The 16,000-nt window shown below is 35.3% G+C and overlaps 1 protein-coding gene across 3 annotated transcripts in view; it reads left to right on the top strand.

The window, feature by feature from the left end:
• The first annotated feature begins 1,405 nt into the window (after positions 1 to 1,405).
• Positions 1,406 to 16,000, top strand: part of LOC125848645 (serine/threonine-protein kinase TOR) — a 36,391-nt gene continuing 21,796 nt past the window's right edge. Inside the window, exons 1-14 of one of the 3 annotated variants that reach the window (XM_049528558.1) lie at positions 1,406 to 1,699; positions 2,853 to 3,191; positions 3,263 to 3,337; positions 4,326 to 4,498; positions 4,605 to 4,703; positions 6,285 to 6,444; positions 6,573 to 6,716; positions 9,598 to 9,767; positions 9,855 to 10,059; positions 10,135 to 10,329; positions 11,810 to 11,962; positions 13,708 to 13,829; positions 13,919 to 14,021; positions 14,095 to 14,190. In XM_049528558.1, coding sequence (XP_049384515.1) covers positions 1,589 to 1,699; positions 2,853 to 3,191; positions 3,263 to 3,337; positions 4,326 to 4,498; positions 4,605 to 4,703; positions 6,285 to 6,444; positions 6,573 to 6,716; positions 9,598 to 9,767; positions 9,855 to 10,059; positions 10,135 to 10,329; positions 11,810 to 11,962; positions 13,708 to 13,829; positions 13,919 to 14,021; positions 14,095 to 14,190 — 2,145 coding nt within the window. In that variant the 5' untranslated portion in view covers positions 1,406 to 1,588. The remainder of the gene's footprint in view (positions 1,700 to 2,852; positions 3,192 to 3,262; positions 3,338 to 4,325; positions 4,499 to 4,604; positions 4,704 to 6,284; positions 6,445 to 6,572; positions 6,717 to 9,597; positions 9,768 to 9,854; positions 10,060 to 10,134; positions 10,330 to 11,809; positions 11,963 to 13,707; positions 13,830 to 13,918; positions 14,022 to 14,094; positions 14,191 to 16,000) is intronic. The other 2 variants (XM_049528568.1, XM_049528576.1) reach the window with 2 other exon arrangements.

Here is a 16,000-nt window from a genome sequence, read left to right as displayed (position 1 = left end):
TTAGTCAATTTTTTTTTTCATGTAAGTATTTTCTTTTCATTTATCAAAATATCATTAATAAATATTACTAAATGACACATTGTCAGCACGTTATTCTTGATCACCCAACTGTCAGTTTTATCTCGTGTGACTTCCTCGACAAAATTTGTTCATCTGCATTAACCAATATAACCATTTTCACGTGTCAACTTATCTGACATAATCTTTTCTTATATCTGTCAAATATCAGTACAACAAATAAACGACAAATACACACTCACATGATCTGTAATATCTTGTCTGTCAATATATATTTTTTTCATGTAAATATTTTCTTTTCATCTATCAAATTATCATTAATAAATATTACTAAACGACACATTGTCAGTACGTTATTCTTGATCACGTAACTGCCAGTTTTATCTCGTGTGACTTCCTCGACAAAATTTGTTCATCTGCATTAACTAATACAGCCATTTTCACGTGACAACTTATTTGACAAAATCTTTTCTTATATCTGTCAAATACCAATATAGTAAATAAACGACAAATACACACTCACATGATCTGTAATATCATGTTTGTCAATATTTTTTTTTCATGTAAATATTTTCTTTTCATCTATCAAAATATCATTAATAAATATTACTAAATGACACATTGTCAGCACGTTATTCTTGATCACGCAACTGTCAGTTTTATCTCGTGTGACTTCCTCGACAAAATTTGTTCATCTGCATTAACTAATACAACCATTTTCACGTGACAACTTATCTGACATAATCTTTTCTTATATCTGTCAAATATCAGTACAACAAATAAACGACAAATACACACTCACATGATCTGTAATATCTTGTCTGTCAATATATTTTTTTTTCATGTAAATATTTTCTTTTCATCTATCAAATTATCATTAATAAATATTACTAAACGACACATTGTCAACACGTTATTCTTGATCACGTAACTACCCGTTTTATCTCGTGTGACTTTCTCGACAAAATTTGTTCATCTGCATTAACCAATACAACCATTTTCACGTGACAACTTATCTAACATAATCTTTTCTTATGTCTGTCAAATATCAGTACAGTAAATAAACGACAAATACACACTCACATGATCTGTACTATCTTATCTGTCAATATATATTTTTTTCATGTAATTGTTTTTTTCATCTATCAAAATATCATTAATAAATATATAATACATAATATCATTGAATTTTTTTTAGGCAAAATTACAATATTTTTTTCTGCATTTTAGTTCTTTGATATTTTCTTTTTATAAAAATAGATATTATTATTAAATATTTTGATTGAAAAAAACAAGAAAATAGTAACAAAGGAGTATATTAGTGTTGCGCCCACAAGCCCAATACCCAGTTGTAATAAAATCACAGTGGGCAAAGCATAGGCGAAAGGGTTTTTTTCCTTTTTAACGTTAAAGAGGGCTTCTTCTTTCTCCTGAAGCTCACTGTCTCTCTCTCTTTACAAATACAAATGCGTATCTACAATTTCTCTTGTACATAGTGAATCACAAAAAAAATGTTCTTTTGATCGTGTTAGGTTTTGGTACTGCGTGTATGTTGTAGAGTGTTGAAAACATGGCTACCACCGTTCAGGCGATCCGTTATCCAGTTGCAACCACCGGTGCCGGAAATATCGATGCTCTCAATAGAGTTCTTACTGACTTATGCTCAAGAGGCAATCCTAAGGTTCTTTGATTTCTTCTCTTTCTTTCAATTTTTATTTTTGTTGAAAATTGTGGAGTTGGAACAGTAAAGGGAATCTTGATGTTGTTCTTTAGTCATTTGTTGAATTGGTGAGGAAGTGGAACAAGACATGACTTTGATTGTCTTAGGAATTGAGGACTGTTCAAGATTTTAGTTCTCGGTACATCTTGAGTTGTTTTCTTGATTTTTTTTTTGATAAAAAGTTCTTTTCTCGATTTTTTCTTTCTCAATTTTAACAGGAAGTCTTGGATAAAGAGTTCTTTTCTTTATTTTGGTGCTGTGCTGTTACATTTGTTGAATTGGTGAGGAAGTGGAACCAGACATGATTTTGATTTTCTTAGGACCGAGGGAAATTAATGAAGTACATAAGACTGTTTAAGATTTTAGTTTTTGGTATATCTTGAGTTCTTTTCTTGATTTTTTTTTTGATAAAGAGTCCTTTTCTTGATTAAAAAGAGATTGAAATAGAAAGAAAGCAGCATGATACACTTTTCTTTTGGGCACATTTATTTTTATTGAATTGTGTGGAAGAAGACCAGCAGATATACTCCTAAAGTCTTTCTTCTGTTTCAGCCGTAGAAGGAAAGCCAGGTGGATCGGAGGATGGCTATTTTTATCTAACACATCTTTTATTATTATTGTGGGTTTATATATGTTTTTTAAAATCCAGTTTGGTATCACGACACGACATAGAAATGACTGATCACTGTTTTGTATACAAGATTCCTGTTATATGCTTCTTGTTAATTATGCTTATTTACTTTCCCCTCCATCAATCAAGAGAGATGGGTAGGTCCTGGTTTTAAATTTATATCAATCATGTTAGTGAACTTTTTGGTTTGAATAATTATGTGAATACCAAGTTTTGTTTTTGTGTGTTTTCATTCACTTTTCCTGATTTATTTTTCTATTGAAGGGTTAGCAGAGCAGCCTTTTGACGTGGGTTTCTGTCTTAATCATATAGCATTCTGTTTTTGCCGAATGTTGCTGTTTTTGCTGTTTGAGTGTGAATGCTATTGGATGCTCTCTCTCTGCCTCTTTCCATTCTTCCCAGTTCCCTCTTCCAAAGTTCTGTTTTAAATACTTGAGTTACTTTTTAACCATGCCAGAAATCTTATTTTATTCTCTCTGGTAGGATGGGGCTGCATTGACTTTGAGGCGGCTTGTCGAGGAAGAAGCTCGTGATCTTAGTGGAGAAGCTTTTGCTCGTTTTATGGATCATCTATATGAACGCATTACCACATTTCTTGATAGTAATGAAGTTTCTGAAAACCTGGGAGCATTGAGGGCTATTGATGAGCTAATAGATGTCACCATCAGCGAAAATGCATCAAAAGTGGCAAAATTCTCCAATTACATGCGCGTTGCTTTTGAAACAAAGCGTGATCCTGAAATCTTGGTCCTTGCTAGTAAAGTTCTTGGTCACCTAGCTAGATCTGGTGGTGCAATGACTGCAGATGAAGTGGAACGTCAGGTGTGTAACATTGTGATACTTCAGAGACTTGATTGTCTGACATCAGGATCTCAATTCTGTTGTATTTGCAGGTAAAAGTTGCATTAGAATGGCTCCGTGGTGAAAGAATTGAGTATCGTCGCTTTGCTGCTGTCTTAATATTGAAGGTATAATTAACATGTTTCTTCATGATTTGTTGTATAAGCGGAAACTTTAAAGCTGGGTTTTATTTCTTGCATCCTTACGTGATGAGAAAACTTTGAGTTAAACCATAGATGCTATAAGACTTGACTGCTAGAATTTGTCAAAACTGAATACAAAATATTTGCTATTATTAGAATTGTATCCTAAACGTTAACTAGTGTTTTTTTTTTCTTCTATTATTACCGAATGAAAAGTGAAATAGTTCATACCATAGAAATGTGGTTGTCATTCTTATATTATTTTAAATAAACATCTTTATGTTGTAGCTTGTCAACAACATTTCCTTATATAAATGCTAAACACATATTGTAGCATCCATGTAAGTAAACAATAGACAAATAATGTTGATCAATTGGGGAGGTAATCATGTCAATATTCAAATATATATGTACTTTGCTGAAGAGTAGGTTATTTAAATGAAATTCTGTTTTAATCAGTAACTGAAAGTATTTCTAGCCAAATATTTTTCTGCTACTTTCAATTTAAAAAAATAAATATTTTTCTACTACTTTAGAGATTTTTAATCTGTCTAGTAATATAGTTACTGAAGAAGTCATTATTTCTACATAATTCAATCATATCCAACTGATAAATAGAAACAGAAGACCACCCATTAATTCTCAAGTGTCTAATCGGTAGTTAGGAGTTTCTTAATAGTCCAGGCCTCCCCAAATTCTCTGTCTTTATTTGTTGGTAGGTAAGGTAATTTATTAACAATATGAACTAAGTACGTCAAGCATGTGTCATTCACATGATTTGCATTTTTTATGTTTCCCTAAAAGATTAAGCAAAAACATACATCTATATTTCAGCCTAACTGATTCCCCCCCCCAACAATTCTCAGTTCTCCCCCCTATCATCCACTACATAGCATATTGAATTCCAATTCCATATATGAGCTATATACTTGCTGATGCTGTCCCTGTTTCAATCTCTATCTTTAAAATTTAGGAAATGGCAGAGAATGCTTCAACCGTCTTCAATGTTCACGTGCCGGAGTTTGTGGATGCTATTTGGGTTGCTCTGAGGGATCCGACGTTGGCTGTCCGGGAGAAGGCTGTTGAGGCATTGCGTGCCTGCCTTCGTGTTATTGAAAAGCGTGAGACACGATGGCGTGTTCAGTGGTATATGCCTACTTCTCTCTCCTCCCTTGTAGTTTTTCAGAAAATTTCATTAAGTCACAAATTTCTTGATCCAAGGCATCTACTCTTAAATTGGCGGTTCCAACAGGTATTATCGAATGTTTGAGGCTACCCAAGATGGATTGGGGAGAAATGCGCCTGTTCATAGTATACATGGATCTCTTCTTGCAGTCGGGGAGCTGCTAAGGTTTGCTATTAAATTTGCATCACATTATTTATTTCATTGTAGGAAAATATTTCACATCTCTTGTGCTGTGTTAAATTGCTGTGATCTGCTGAATGTCTGAGAAACTGGATACTATCTCCCGTTTTGGCTAGAGATTTTGAAGTTGAAACTTTAATTTTTGAAGTTGTGATTTTTGGACATGCATTTTGCTTGAAAAAAATTGAAGTTTTGTAAATGGAAGTCCCTAAAACGCAGAACTTTAAATTTTTTTGAAAATAAATTTTCCAAATTTAGACCAAATCTATGGGTGAATGCTAGCTTAAAATCTCTGGTTATATCATGAGGACTTAAGTACCATAAGGCTGACGAAATTACATGTGTGTTTTGGGTGAAAATGTCTACTACCTATAATGAGGGAAAGAACTCCCGGATACAAACCATATACCAAAAGTTGTCTACTACCTACTTGTTCTTATTAGCAATTGAATCTAGAATGCATTTGTGATCTATAGATTGATTATATCTATGGGGCTACCTGGGGGTTTCAGTCATTTATAGAAGATATTTCTTTTTGGCATTGACTGGTATCTCTTTTATCAGTTTTCGTTAGTTGATGGTGTATATTGACAGCATCCTCCGTTGAGCTTGGATTATGTGGTCAAATTTTTAAAGATATTGTCTTGTTACGTTGTTGCAAATACTATTCGTACTTCTAGCAATTTCAGTATGGTGGGACGTGGGTATAATGCCCTTCAGAACAGGCGCGAGTTAGTGTTCTTCCTTTCAGTACTATGAAAGGCCGTAAACTTGTCCACCATGACTAGTTTCAAAAGTCTACTTATCAGAAATAAAAAGAAGGAATAAGTTTAAAGAATTTATATAACTTCAAAGTAACTGGAGTGTTTTTTCTCTTTAGAGTTTGTGTTACTTCTTAGCTATTGGTTCTCTTAATCTTGAAAGATCCTGGGTACAGTAGTTAACATGAGATATTAGATGTATGTCCCGAGTGATTAAGTAGGCGATTGGATATACATTTGATTGGAACTTTAAAAATAAGTCTTTGAAGTTGATGTTGTATTTGGACATGTATCTCACTTGCAAAAAGTTGAAGTTCAATGAGTTGAAAAAAACATTCACTAATTTCAAACTTGAAAAACTCATCTTTAAAAACTAACCAAAAAATCATTCCAATGCATAACCAAACAATGTTTTGAAAATACTTTTGGGAAAAGGTAAAAACTTTCTAAGTCAAAAAGATTCTAGGATAGTTGTTGGTTTGTGACGGAGCAGTTTGCCTGTCTCTGAGGTGCTAGTGGGGTGAAGGGAAGGTTCATAGGTGATGGATGGCTGCATGAAGAGGGCGGTGATCGAGGTACCTCTGCTAGCTATTGGAGGACAGTTTTTCTTTGCTGTATAGCCATGTATGTAGTTATGCTAATATGTTCCATGACTACTCTAGTTTCACACGTTTATGTGTTTTTTGTTTTTGTCTCCTTCACAAAGAATAATGTAATATGCTCACATCACATGCTATGGGAATTGGACCCACTATTATCTCTGCTTGTGATATGATAAGAGCTAGTTTATCATCAAAATGTGCAGGAACACAGGGGAGTTCATGATGTCAAGATACAGGGAGGTTGCTGAAATTGTTCTAAGATACCTGGAGCACCGAGATCGCCTAGTTCGCCTCAGCATAACTTCTTTACTTCCTCGAATCGCCCATTTCCTGCGTGATCGATTTGTGACTAACTATTTAACGGTTTGTGACTTTTAACTTCATTTTAGTGATTTAATCTGCTTTTACTAACTGGAAAATCTAGATGAATGAGAATTGCATCTTCAATGTTGACTACTGTAACCTCAAGTTTGTTGATTTTACTTCTACAGATATGCATGAATCATATACTTCATGTCCTTAAAATACCTGCAGAACGTGCCAGTGGGTTCATTGCTCTGGGGGAGATGGCAGGTGCTCTGGATGGTGAACTCATCAACTATTTGCCGACAATAACCTCTCACTTGCGTGATGCGGTATGTTATATATGTCATTGCAGATGTACTGTTTTTTGTTGTTGATAAAGGTAATGTTGTATTCCTCAGCATTAAGGCTATGCTAGCAACCTTTAAAAGATGTGCCCAAAAATTAAACAAGGAAGAGTAAAAACAGAAGAAGGAAAAGCTAAATACTCATAAAAGCACCTATAAAATCTACTCACCGTTCATCTACTACTACACCTTTACACCAAAAGTATAATGTATTGAAACAGTTTTCTTTGACTGTCTGAACAGGATTGGTAATATCCTCAAAACGTGTATTGTTTCTTTTTCCAAATTAACCACCATATAAATGATGGTATTATCTTCCAACTTATCTAGTCTTTCTTCCACCCTAGAAGGAATGGGGAACACAGACATTACATAAGTTGGTAAAGAATCCAGGACCGAGTTGATTAGAGTGATCTGCCAGGCTGTCACCAAGATATATATACTGAGCTTTCCAATTGGCTAGTTTCCTCTATGTTTTTTCCACAATCCCTTCCCAAATTTCCAACTCTCTATGACTATTACTCAGTGGCATGCCTAGATAAGTAGTTGGGAAATTCTCAATTCTGCACCCTAGACTGTTGGCCAAACTCTATATTTGTGGTACTTTCTTTACTGGGAAAATACTACTCTTTCACCCGTTGATAGCTAGACCAGAAACAACCTAAACGACTACTAACACCACTCTGATGTAGCTAAGTTGTCCTGCCTTAGCCTCACAGAATATAACAGTATCATCTGCATACAACAAGTGACGTATCTGTAATTCCTCCCTTGAGTGATTGCCTATTCTGAAATCTCTGACCCAATTGTTCTGATTAGCCAGCCGGCCAATTTTTAGAGTCCCTATAGATTTTATACTTTTGCTAACCAAGCCTAGATGTAGCTTGTAATTTTAACCTTCATGTTTTTTCCTTTGGAATCAATACAAATGTTACCTTATACAGAAAAGGTTATAGATATCTTTCCAAGTATTTTGAGTCCAACTTCTGACATCGTTGCTAGTGGGGATCTCGTAGCATCACGGAAAGCTGCCTACCAGGCTTCTTCTCAGAGGATCTTTGTCACGATAATTTCTTTTGCTGTTCAATCTGTTTTGTTAGGATGTTCAAGTGCTGCCCATTTGTTCTTGTGTATCACATCTTTGTAACTCCCCTCATCTCTTTCTCCCCAGTTACACTTATCCTTTGTTGTAATTGAATTTTGTTTCTCCAGTAGCTTATTAAGAAAATTCAATTTTCTTTTAGTCTCTCCCAAGCTTCAGTAAATGCGTTTTCTGGAAGAATGATGACCAATTTGTATTCTTCAGTAACTGCAAAGATTGAAATAAATATGCAATATTTATTTTGATGACTATAAATATTGCATATTTATTTCGATCATTGTAGTTGCTGAAGAATCCAAATCGGTCATCATTCTTCCAGAAAACGCAATATTTATTGAATTTTAAAGAGCAATAAATGTATGTGGATGGATCTGATGCCTCCTTTAATCTTCCTCACAACCACACCAGAGGTCCTCTGCTTAAGGTCATCCTTCTCATATAAGACTGACACTCTCCACCCATTAATACCAGATTCCAGATGTTGATTTGGTTTCTGTTAGGTCATAGGCCCCCCGTAATCTGAAATAGATTCTATTCTCCTTCCGGCAAGATATATAAGAGGAAGATTTACAGGATAAGAAGAAAAGGTGATTCCGATGAAGTGAGTTTACCGGAATTGGAGTAGGGTACAAGAAGGTAAGAAAGCAAAATTTTTCCGATGTATACAGTCTCCAGAGTTCTTTGATATTTGAATTTTGGATGTTATTTTTGTATCCTCAAATTCTACTATACGATCAAAAGTAAGGTCTCATTTATTTGCACTTAATGAAGGTCTTAGTCTTAATCTCATGAAGTCTTTTGTTTTCAATGCCTGAATCTTAATCATTAAGTGCATTTGTTTTTCTTATTTTACAACCACTTAATGGGTCTGTATGATTAATGTCATTAAGAACAAAGATGACAGACTCCATCTACTTTCACCCACCACCCACAACCACCGTTTCAACCTAGTTGCCATCATCATTCACCGCTGTTAGCTATCGATATCACTCCACTTCTAATTATTAGTCGCCACCTCCATCTATGGTTAATTACTACTACCAGCCACTATACCATATGATACTACCCACAACCACCATTATCAGTCAACACTATCCCAAATTGACACACACAATCACCATCGTTAATCATTACCACCATCAATTGCCATATACAAATTTTAAAATATTTTATTGATATAATATTAGATCAATTATCTTATTTGAATTTTGTATTTATTATTTTTTGTACATTCAAATGTTGAAAATAAAACCGTCTTATCGATTTAACATTCTAACATTCTGATCTTAATGTAACATCTTAATATTCAGGTGTGTATTCAGATCTCTAAATCTTAATATACATCTTAATATTCGGATGCGCATTCAGATTCAGACATCTTAATCTTAATGAAACAAAGGAGGTCGGCTAGAATCATAGGTTTAAATTAACGAAGTGGATAACTTAAGCGGTCCGCTTATAAGGCAAAGCTTCCATTCCTCCGGACTTCTTGATCTTGCAGATGTACTTGCGGTACTGTTTCCAGTTCTTTTATTGGGAAGTTATCTTTTCTGTGTTCATTATATAAAAAGAAGTTATAAATAACTGAAAGGTTCTCTCTGAGTTGGAGCAGACTTTTCATGAACTGGTGCTTGTGTAGTGTTGCTCAAGGGTAACATATGTATTTTCTGTGTCGCAGCATTCCACATTTGTGTTGTAGGTTCTTTCTGTAACATGTATATGCGTGAAGCAATAACCCTGACAGGTGAAATGTGTTTCTCTCAGATTGCTCCCCGTAGAGGCAGACCCTCACTTGAGGCTCTTGCATGTGTTGGAAATATTGCTAAAGCAATGGGACCAACCATGGAGCCTCATGTTCGTGGTCTCTTGGATCCTATGTTTTCTGCTGGGCTTTCCGTAACACTGGTGGATTCGTTGGAGTTACTAACTGAAAGGTTCTCCCTGAGTTTGACTAGAACTTTCATGAACTGGTTCTTTTGTGTGGTGTTGCTCAAGTGTAACATGTGTATTTTCTGTTTCAGCATTCCACCTTTGTTGCCGACCATTCAGAATCGGCTGCTTGAATGTATATCAGCAATTCTTTCAAGATCTCATCATGCAATGTCAAGACAATCAGCTGCTTTGAGTCGAGGGCATCTTGCTACAGTTACCCCCCAAGTTCCAGAACTGAGTGGTTCTGCGTTAGTACAACTTGCTTTGCAAACTCTTGCTCGTTTTAATTTCAAGGTTTGCCGTCTATATTTTTGTGCACTTTATTTCCTTTCTTGACAGTTTAGTTTGATAGTGGATTTGGGGTTACAGGGCCATGATCTTCTTGAGTTTGCAAGGGAGTCTGTTGTTGTATATTTAGAAGATGAGGATGGAGCTACACGGAAGGATGCTGCGCTGTGTTGCTGCAAACTAATAGCAAATTCTTTTTTGGCGATGTCTTCTACCCAGTTTAGTCCTAGTAGAATCAATCGCGCTAGTGGAAAGCGACGTCGACTTGTTGAAGAGGTTTGCTTCTGAAAAGTTTCTCTTGGTATTATATATTTCACTGGTTTATCAATTAGTAATTATCTGATTACTCAAATATGTGCCTGTAAAAAGCACCCTTGTCCTAATATCTGTATAAGGATATATAATTCAGTTTTAGCCTTTTAGGAGTGGCACAGTAATACAATTTTCTATATTAATCTCTCAGACGGTTTATCCTCTTGAAGAGGTTGCAGGTATCCCTGTTTTGTTTTTCACCGACACACCAAGAAAATATTTTGTTGGTGCATTGATTTTTGGATGCATGCTATAGAGATTAAGCTTTTAGTTGTTGGACTGGGTCCCAAGTTTAGCATATGTTGCTTACTCTTGTCATCCCACAAATTGTCCTACTTTCTTTTCATTGGTCGACCAAGTCTCAAGTTTGCGAAGTTACCAGTTTCAAAAAAAAGTCCCAAGTTTGCACTTGTTAAATACTTCCTCCATTCCGAAAAATCTCCTGAATTGTTTTAATTGGTCAGTAGTATTTGTATAGTATGTTGTAAACCATTTTATTACTCTTTTGTCTCTTTCTTGATCCCATTACTGGATCAAGCATTTTCCGGTGGCATATGTTTATATTGTTTTTCATAATTTGTAACATATTTCTGTTACCTTCTCAAAAACCAAAGCAATTTTTTTTTGGTTACATGTGATTTCAATTTACATTACACTCTTTACTTTGTCACAATAGGATTACAATGTGGTTTAGGCAAGGGGAATTGACAGTAATCTGTTGGTACTCCTTTCTTTTTTTGCACTTTCTTACTGAACTGGTCGAGTGATTTAAAAAGGATCTTCAAGGGTTGGCTTTTCAGGAAACAAGAAGAAGAAACTAGATAGCTTTGTGCATCAAATGCCAAGGCTTTTTCTTTGATTAGCCTAGAATCTTGGTTTAGTACTAAACCTTTGAGAGAAATTAGTTCAATAGATTAAATTGAGTCCTTTTGAGACTAATATAATCTCCAAAAGTCCTCTATATCTATAATTCAATTCAGAGTAGTTGACTGTGAAGTTTGAGATATGTGGGCATGTGCTTTGTGGTGGAGTCTCTCAAGTTCCTGGATTGTACCATTTTATTTCTCTCTTTATGATGTATTTTTGTAGCGTAACTTATTAGTTCGCTGTACGTGTTTGTGGTCTCATATTTAATGTGGCCAAGAGTGTGGTGATGAGAGTTGAAACTAAAAATTTCCAGCAATATTGGTATAGCCAAAACTTCTATTATCAACTGGCCATTGAGGTCATTTCACTAGGTAATCTTGTATCCTTAGTGATTAAAAATCTTGTCGCAGAAATAAATCTCCTGAAAACTGTCATCAAAACTTAGCAGCTTCTCATGCTAAGGTGTCTTTTCCACTTGGTTGATAAGTACTTCTCGACATTATGAATATGAAGGTTTTTGTTTCTGGGTTTTACATGGAGATTATGATTCCTTTTTAACTGAATTACTTTTCTACAGATTGTTCAAAAACTTCTCATTGCCGCTGTTGCTGATGCTGATGTTACTGTTCGGCATTCTATATTTTCCTCTCTTTATGCGGATGGAGGATTCGACGAGTTTCTGGCTCAGGCTGATAGTTTGACAGCTATATTTGCCACTTTAAATGACGAGGTACTTAATTCACGTGCTTTTGTAGTTATTCATGACGATCTCTTCAATGTGTTGTAAATGTCTACTTTGATGACGCTAGTGTTATATGTCTCAGTACATGTATAAAACAATCTAGATCCTTGTTCAGTTCCCAAAATAGAAAAAATATTAAAATGCCAAAGTGGAGAGAAAATTCACTTTCTCATGGTCATTTAATTTATTTATTTGGAGAAAGCAAGGGGAGTAACATCCATGGTCTTAAGAACTTATGGATAAACTAGTACGCGGTCTTATAAACTCGGCCATTCATTTTGCAACCGTTGTTAATATTGCAAGCTTTCGGAGTCAAAATCTTCCATGTTTTCTTTCCAGAAGAATCCTATGTTTGCTCTCTTCTTTCTTTTGAACTTTATGTAGTTGAATAGGAAGTATTCTAGTGGTGTACTTTCCTTTAGACATTTTTTGTTAGAAGATGGATTTTATATAGGAAACATATAAAATGCATATTTTTGCTACTTGAGGAAAGTGAATATTTTTTTTGTTCCTTGGGTTTTAGCAATGAGAAGAATGTCAACAAAGTTGACTGAATGAGCAAACTGAAGGCCTTGTTTGGAAGTCATTGTAGAAGTGCGGACTATAGAGCAACTAAAGTCCTTGTTTGAATTAGATCTTCATTTAGATATCTGAATTGCTTGCATCCTCTTCTAGTCTCATTTTTACTTTCTTTTGTAAGAAAGAACTAAACTTGTTGTGCATATATAATCTCTAGAGTGCTTCTTGACTCCCTTGTTAGTTTTGTCTATTAAATCGTTATGTTTGTAGGCATGGTAAAAATTTGGTATTATTACCTTTAGTTAAATATTGTGTGACAAACATCTTAGGGAGGGGAGTATAAAGTGAGAGAGAGCAACAATGACTATCCTTATCTGTACAGAAGATCTGGCACTATTTGTATAGAACCATATTATTGTGTGGGTTCTCTATTTTATGTTGTTATACTTATTGTATACGGGAGATTTTCTATATTTAATGAAATTACTTTACTTCATAAAAAAAGAAAAAGGAAAAAGGAGAGTGAGATGAGAGCAAACAACCCTAAATCTTAAGCCCTATATTGTTCCTTTTTGAAAAAAAAATAAGGAGAGAGTAAAGTAACATAATTTTAACTGGTGGAGATGAAAGGTTTCCATTTAACGAGAAGGGGTCACGTCGATTAATTAAATTTTTTGGAGTATAAATGGGCATTGTGTATGTGCAAATTTCAAGGAGTAGTTTTGCACCCAAAGGTGTGGCTAAGCGGTCAATGAAGTAGGTGAAAACCTTGGACATCATGGACTTGCAAGACAAAAAATGCTACAAGGTGATTTTCTCCCATCTGCCCTAGGGGTTGGTGGTCAGAGTTATCCAGAACTTGTGTTGATGGGAGGTATCAGGTACCCTGTAACCTGGTGGAATGTTCGAGGTGCGAGCAAGCTGGCCAAAACACCTCTGTTTTCAAAATATTCTCAAGGAGTAGTTTTTGGCTAAGAAGCATAAACATAGAGATTGTACACAAGAGGAAAATATTCTAATAACCTAACTTCTAAAACTGCGAAATAGTCCAGCCTGTTTATTTTTTGAATATCTGATTCTTTTTTTAAGTGTTGATGCAGCAAAATGCGTACTTTTATGTGTTTTTATTAGGAGTTAGGACATGTACTGCCTTGTCTCCTTCTCCTTAAACCATGTGTTCTTACTATGCTTATGATTTTTATTTATATTTCCAGGATTTTGAAGTTCGTGAGTATGCAATTTCACTAGCTGGCAGATTATCTGAAAAGAATCCAGCATATGTTCTACCAGCACTTCGTCGCCATCTTATTCAGCTGTTAACTTACCTAGAACAAAGGTTTTCATATGGTCTTTGATAGTGGAAAGAGTCTACTTCCTTTTTGATCTGCTTGAAGCTTGTTATGTTTACATATCTTACCCTGTTAGCAGTGCAGACAATAAGTGTAAAGAAGAGAGTGCAAAGTTATTGGGTTGCTTGATTCGCAATTGTGAACGCTTAGTTCTTCCATACGTTACTCCTATACACAAGGTCCAGAATTTATACTTATATGTGCTGTGCCATTTTTCTTCCCTTTTGCTTTTGTTAATACCATTTATTTCAGGCTCTTGTTGCGAAACTCTGTGAGGGCACAGGGGTCAATGCAAATAGTGGCATTATTAGTGGAGTCCTAGTGACTGTTGGAGATCTCGCAAGAGTGGTATGTAGCCTCTTCATAATGATGATCACCCTAATCTCTCATGCAGCACTGTCTAGAGATGCTTAGTGTGTTTCTATTGTGTACTGTTTCTTCTCCTGGCTCCTTACAAATTTAATACTGAACCCTCAGGGGTTGGCCTGCTGGCAATTGACTTGAGCCTTGGGGTTTGCTCCCTTTCAAGGTCTCAAGTTCGAAACCCACTACGTGCAAACAATTTCTGAGGGCCATCGGACTGGGTAAAACCTGAATTAACCGTGGTGCACTTGCGGGAAACTCCTTGCCGAGGGCCTGTGCACCCCCGGGATTAGTCGGGGCTCAAAGAGACTCGGACACCCGGTGCAAATCAAAAAAAAAAAATAAAATTTTAATACTGTAAAATGCTCTTTTAAATGATACTGTAAATGAAGTTATCGTAGAAAAAGAGGATTAGTTCTCCTCTGTCAGGGATGTGAACAGGTTAGGGGCAATACCAGAATTGATTTTGTAAATAAATTGACTTTCAACTCTTTGATAGGCATGTTTCCTATTGGGGCAGATGTCCAGATTATTTTTCTCCCTGCATTTCTATCATCACATGGTAGTGATATAATTCAGATATTTCTTTAGATATATCCTATTCTCAATGTGGGCTTATTTATCCTAATCTTTTCTTATATAATCCCAATCACTGTGAGCTAAGATTTACATCTAATTGCATTTAACTTTGTTGGTATTTGACCTTTTTTTAATTGAGTCTGTTAGTTTTATTGTATTTGTTTTAGCTATCTAGTTGTTCTAGTTGGTGTGCAGAGATTACTATTTTAGTTATTATAATAGTTTCATTTGTTATTGGTATCTGTCTCGATTATTAAGTGAAAGCCTCCTATTTTAAGGTGCTTAACAGTTCTTTCATAAAAAAGATGGCCTTGCAGTTTTCAATTGGAAAAAACTGCTTCACAGTTCTTTTCCAGTTATTGTATGTGTTAGCTTAAACTGTCTCAAGATTAACTTTTTTTGAAGACACGACATGATCCTCTGTTGTTTAATTCACCTTTATTTCTCCTTTTATTTTCTCAGCCTCTCTCACTTAGTAAAGAGTTCTAGGAACTGACTACTGCTGGATTAAGCTTGTTGTGTGGATAGGCTGTTTCCAATTTTCCTTGTTGTGACCTCTTTGTCACATTAGAGCTACTTGTACTCCAAATTGTCTCCATTTTCAATTGAAATATCAGTAAGGGGCTTAAGTCAACTTGCACCTGAGTCTATCGGTAACCCTGGTGTAATTAATGCCTATAAATGATAATACCCTCCGTCCCTATTTGTTTGGCACTTTCTTTTTGACCTCCTTGAAAGATCGGTACTTCTATATATTTAGAAACTAGCTAATTTCTACATCTCCATTTGTCTATGACCTGACATGTATGTCTCACTACATTAAAAAAAATGTGTTGTGATGGGACTATCTGTACTCAATAAAAAAGGAAATTATTTGGTCAACGGAAAACTTTGGCATTAAAGCACAACTATCTTATGTATCAAAAACTATACCCGCTTCTTTTCTGAACCGTGCGTGTCGGCGTTCATTCAAACCGTGCCAAACAAATTGAGACAAATATAGTATTATAGTTTGGTCTTTCCCTGTGATCTTTCATCTGCATCTTGGTGTCTTTTGTATGCCCTCTGTTTTTGTTATAGTCAAGAATTGTGTTGCAGCTTAAATAATATCAATGGAAGCTCATGTCACTCTAAATCCTTGCAGCTCTCTGTATCAGATATTTTGATTTTGCATTATAAGATCCAAGATGATCAGCTGTTGTCTTTATGCATCTGG

Source organism: Solanum stenotomum, chromosome 1 (genome assembly GCF_019186545.1).
Source record: "Solanum stenotomum isolate F172 chromosome 1, ASM1918654v1, whole genome shotgun sequence".
In the NCBI taxonomy this organism is placed as follows: Eukaryota; Viridiplantae; Streptophyta; class Magnoliopsida; order Solanales; family Solanaceae; genus Solanum; species Solanum stenotomum.
Note: the sequence above shows the minus strand (reverse complement) of the source record. Positions and strands in the feature narration are given on the sequence as shown.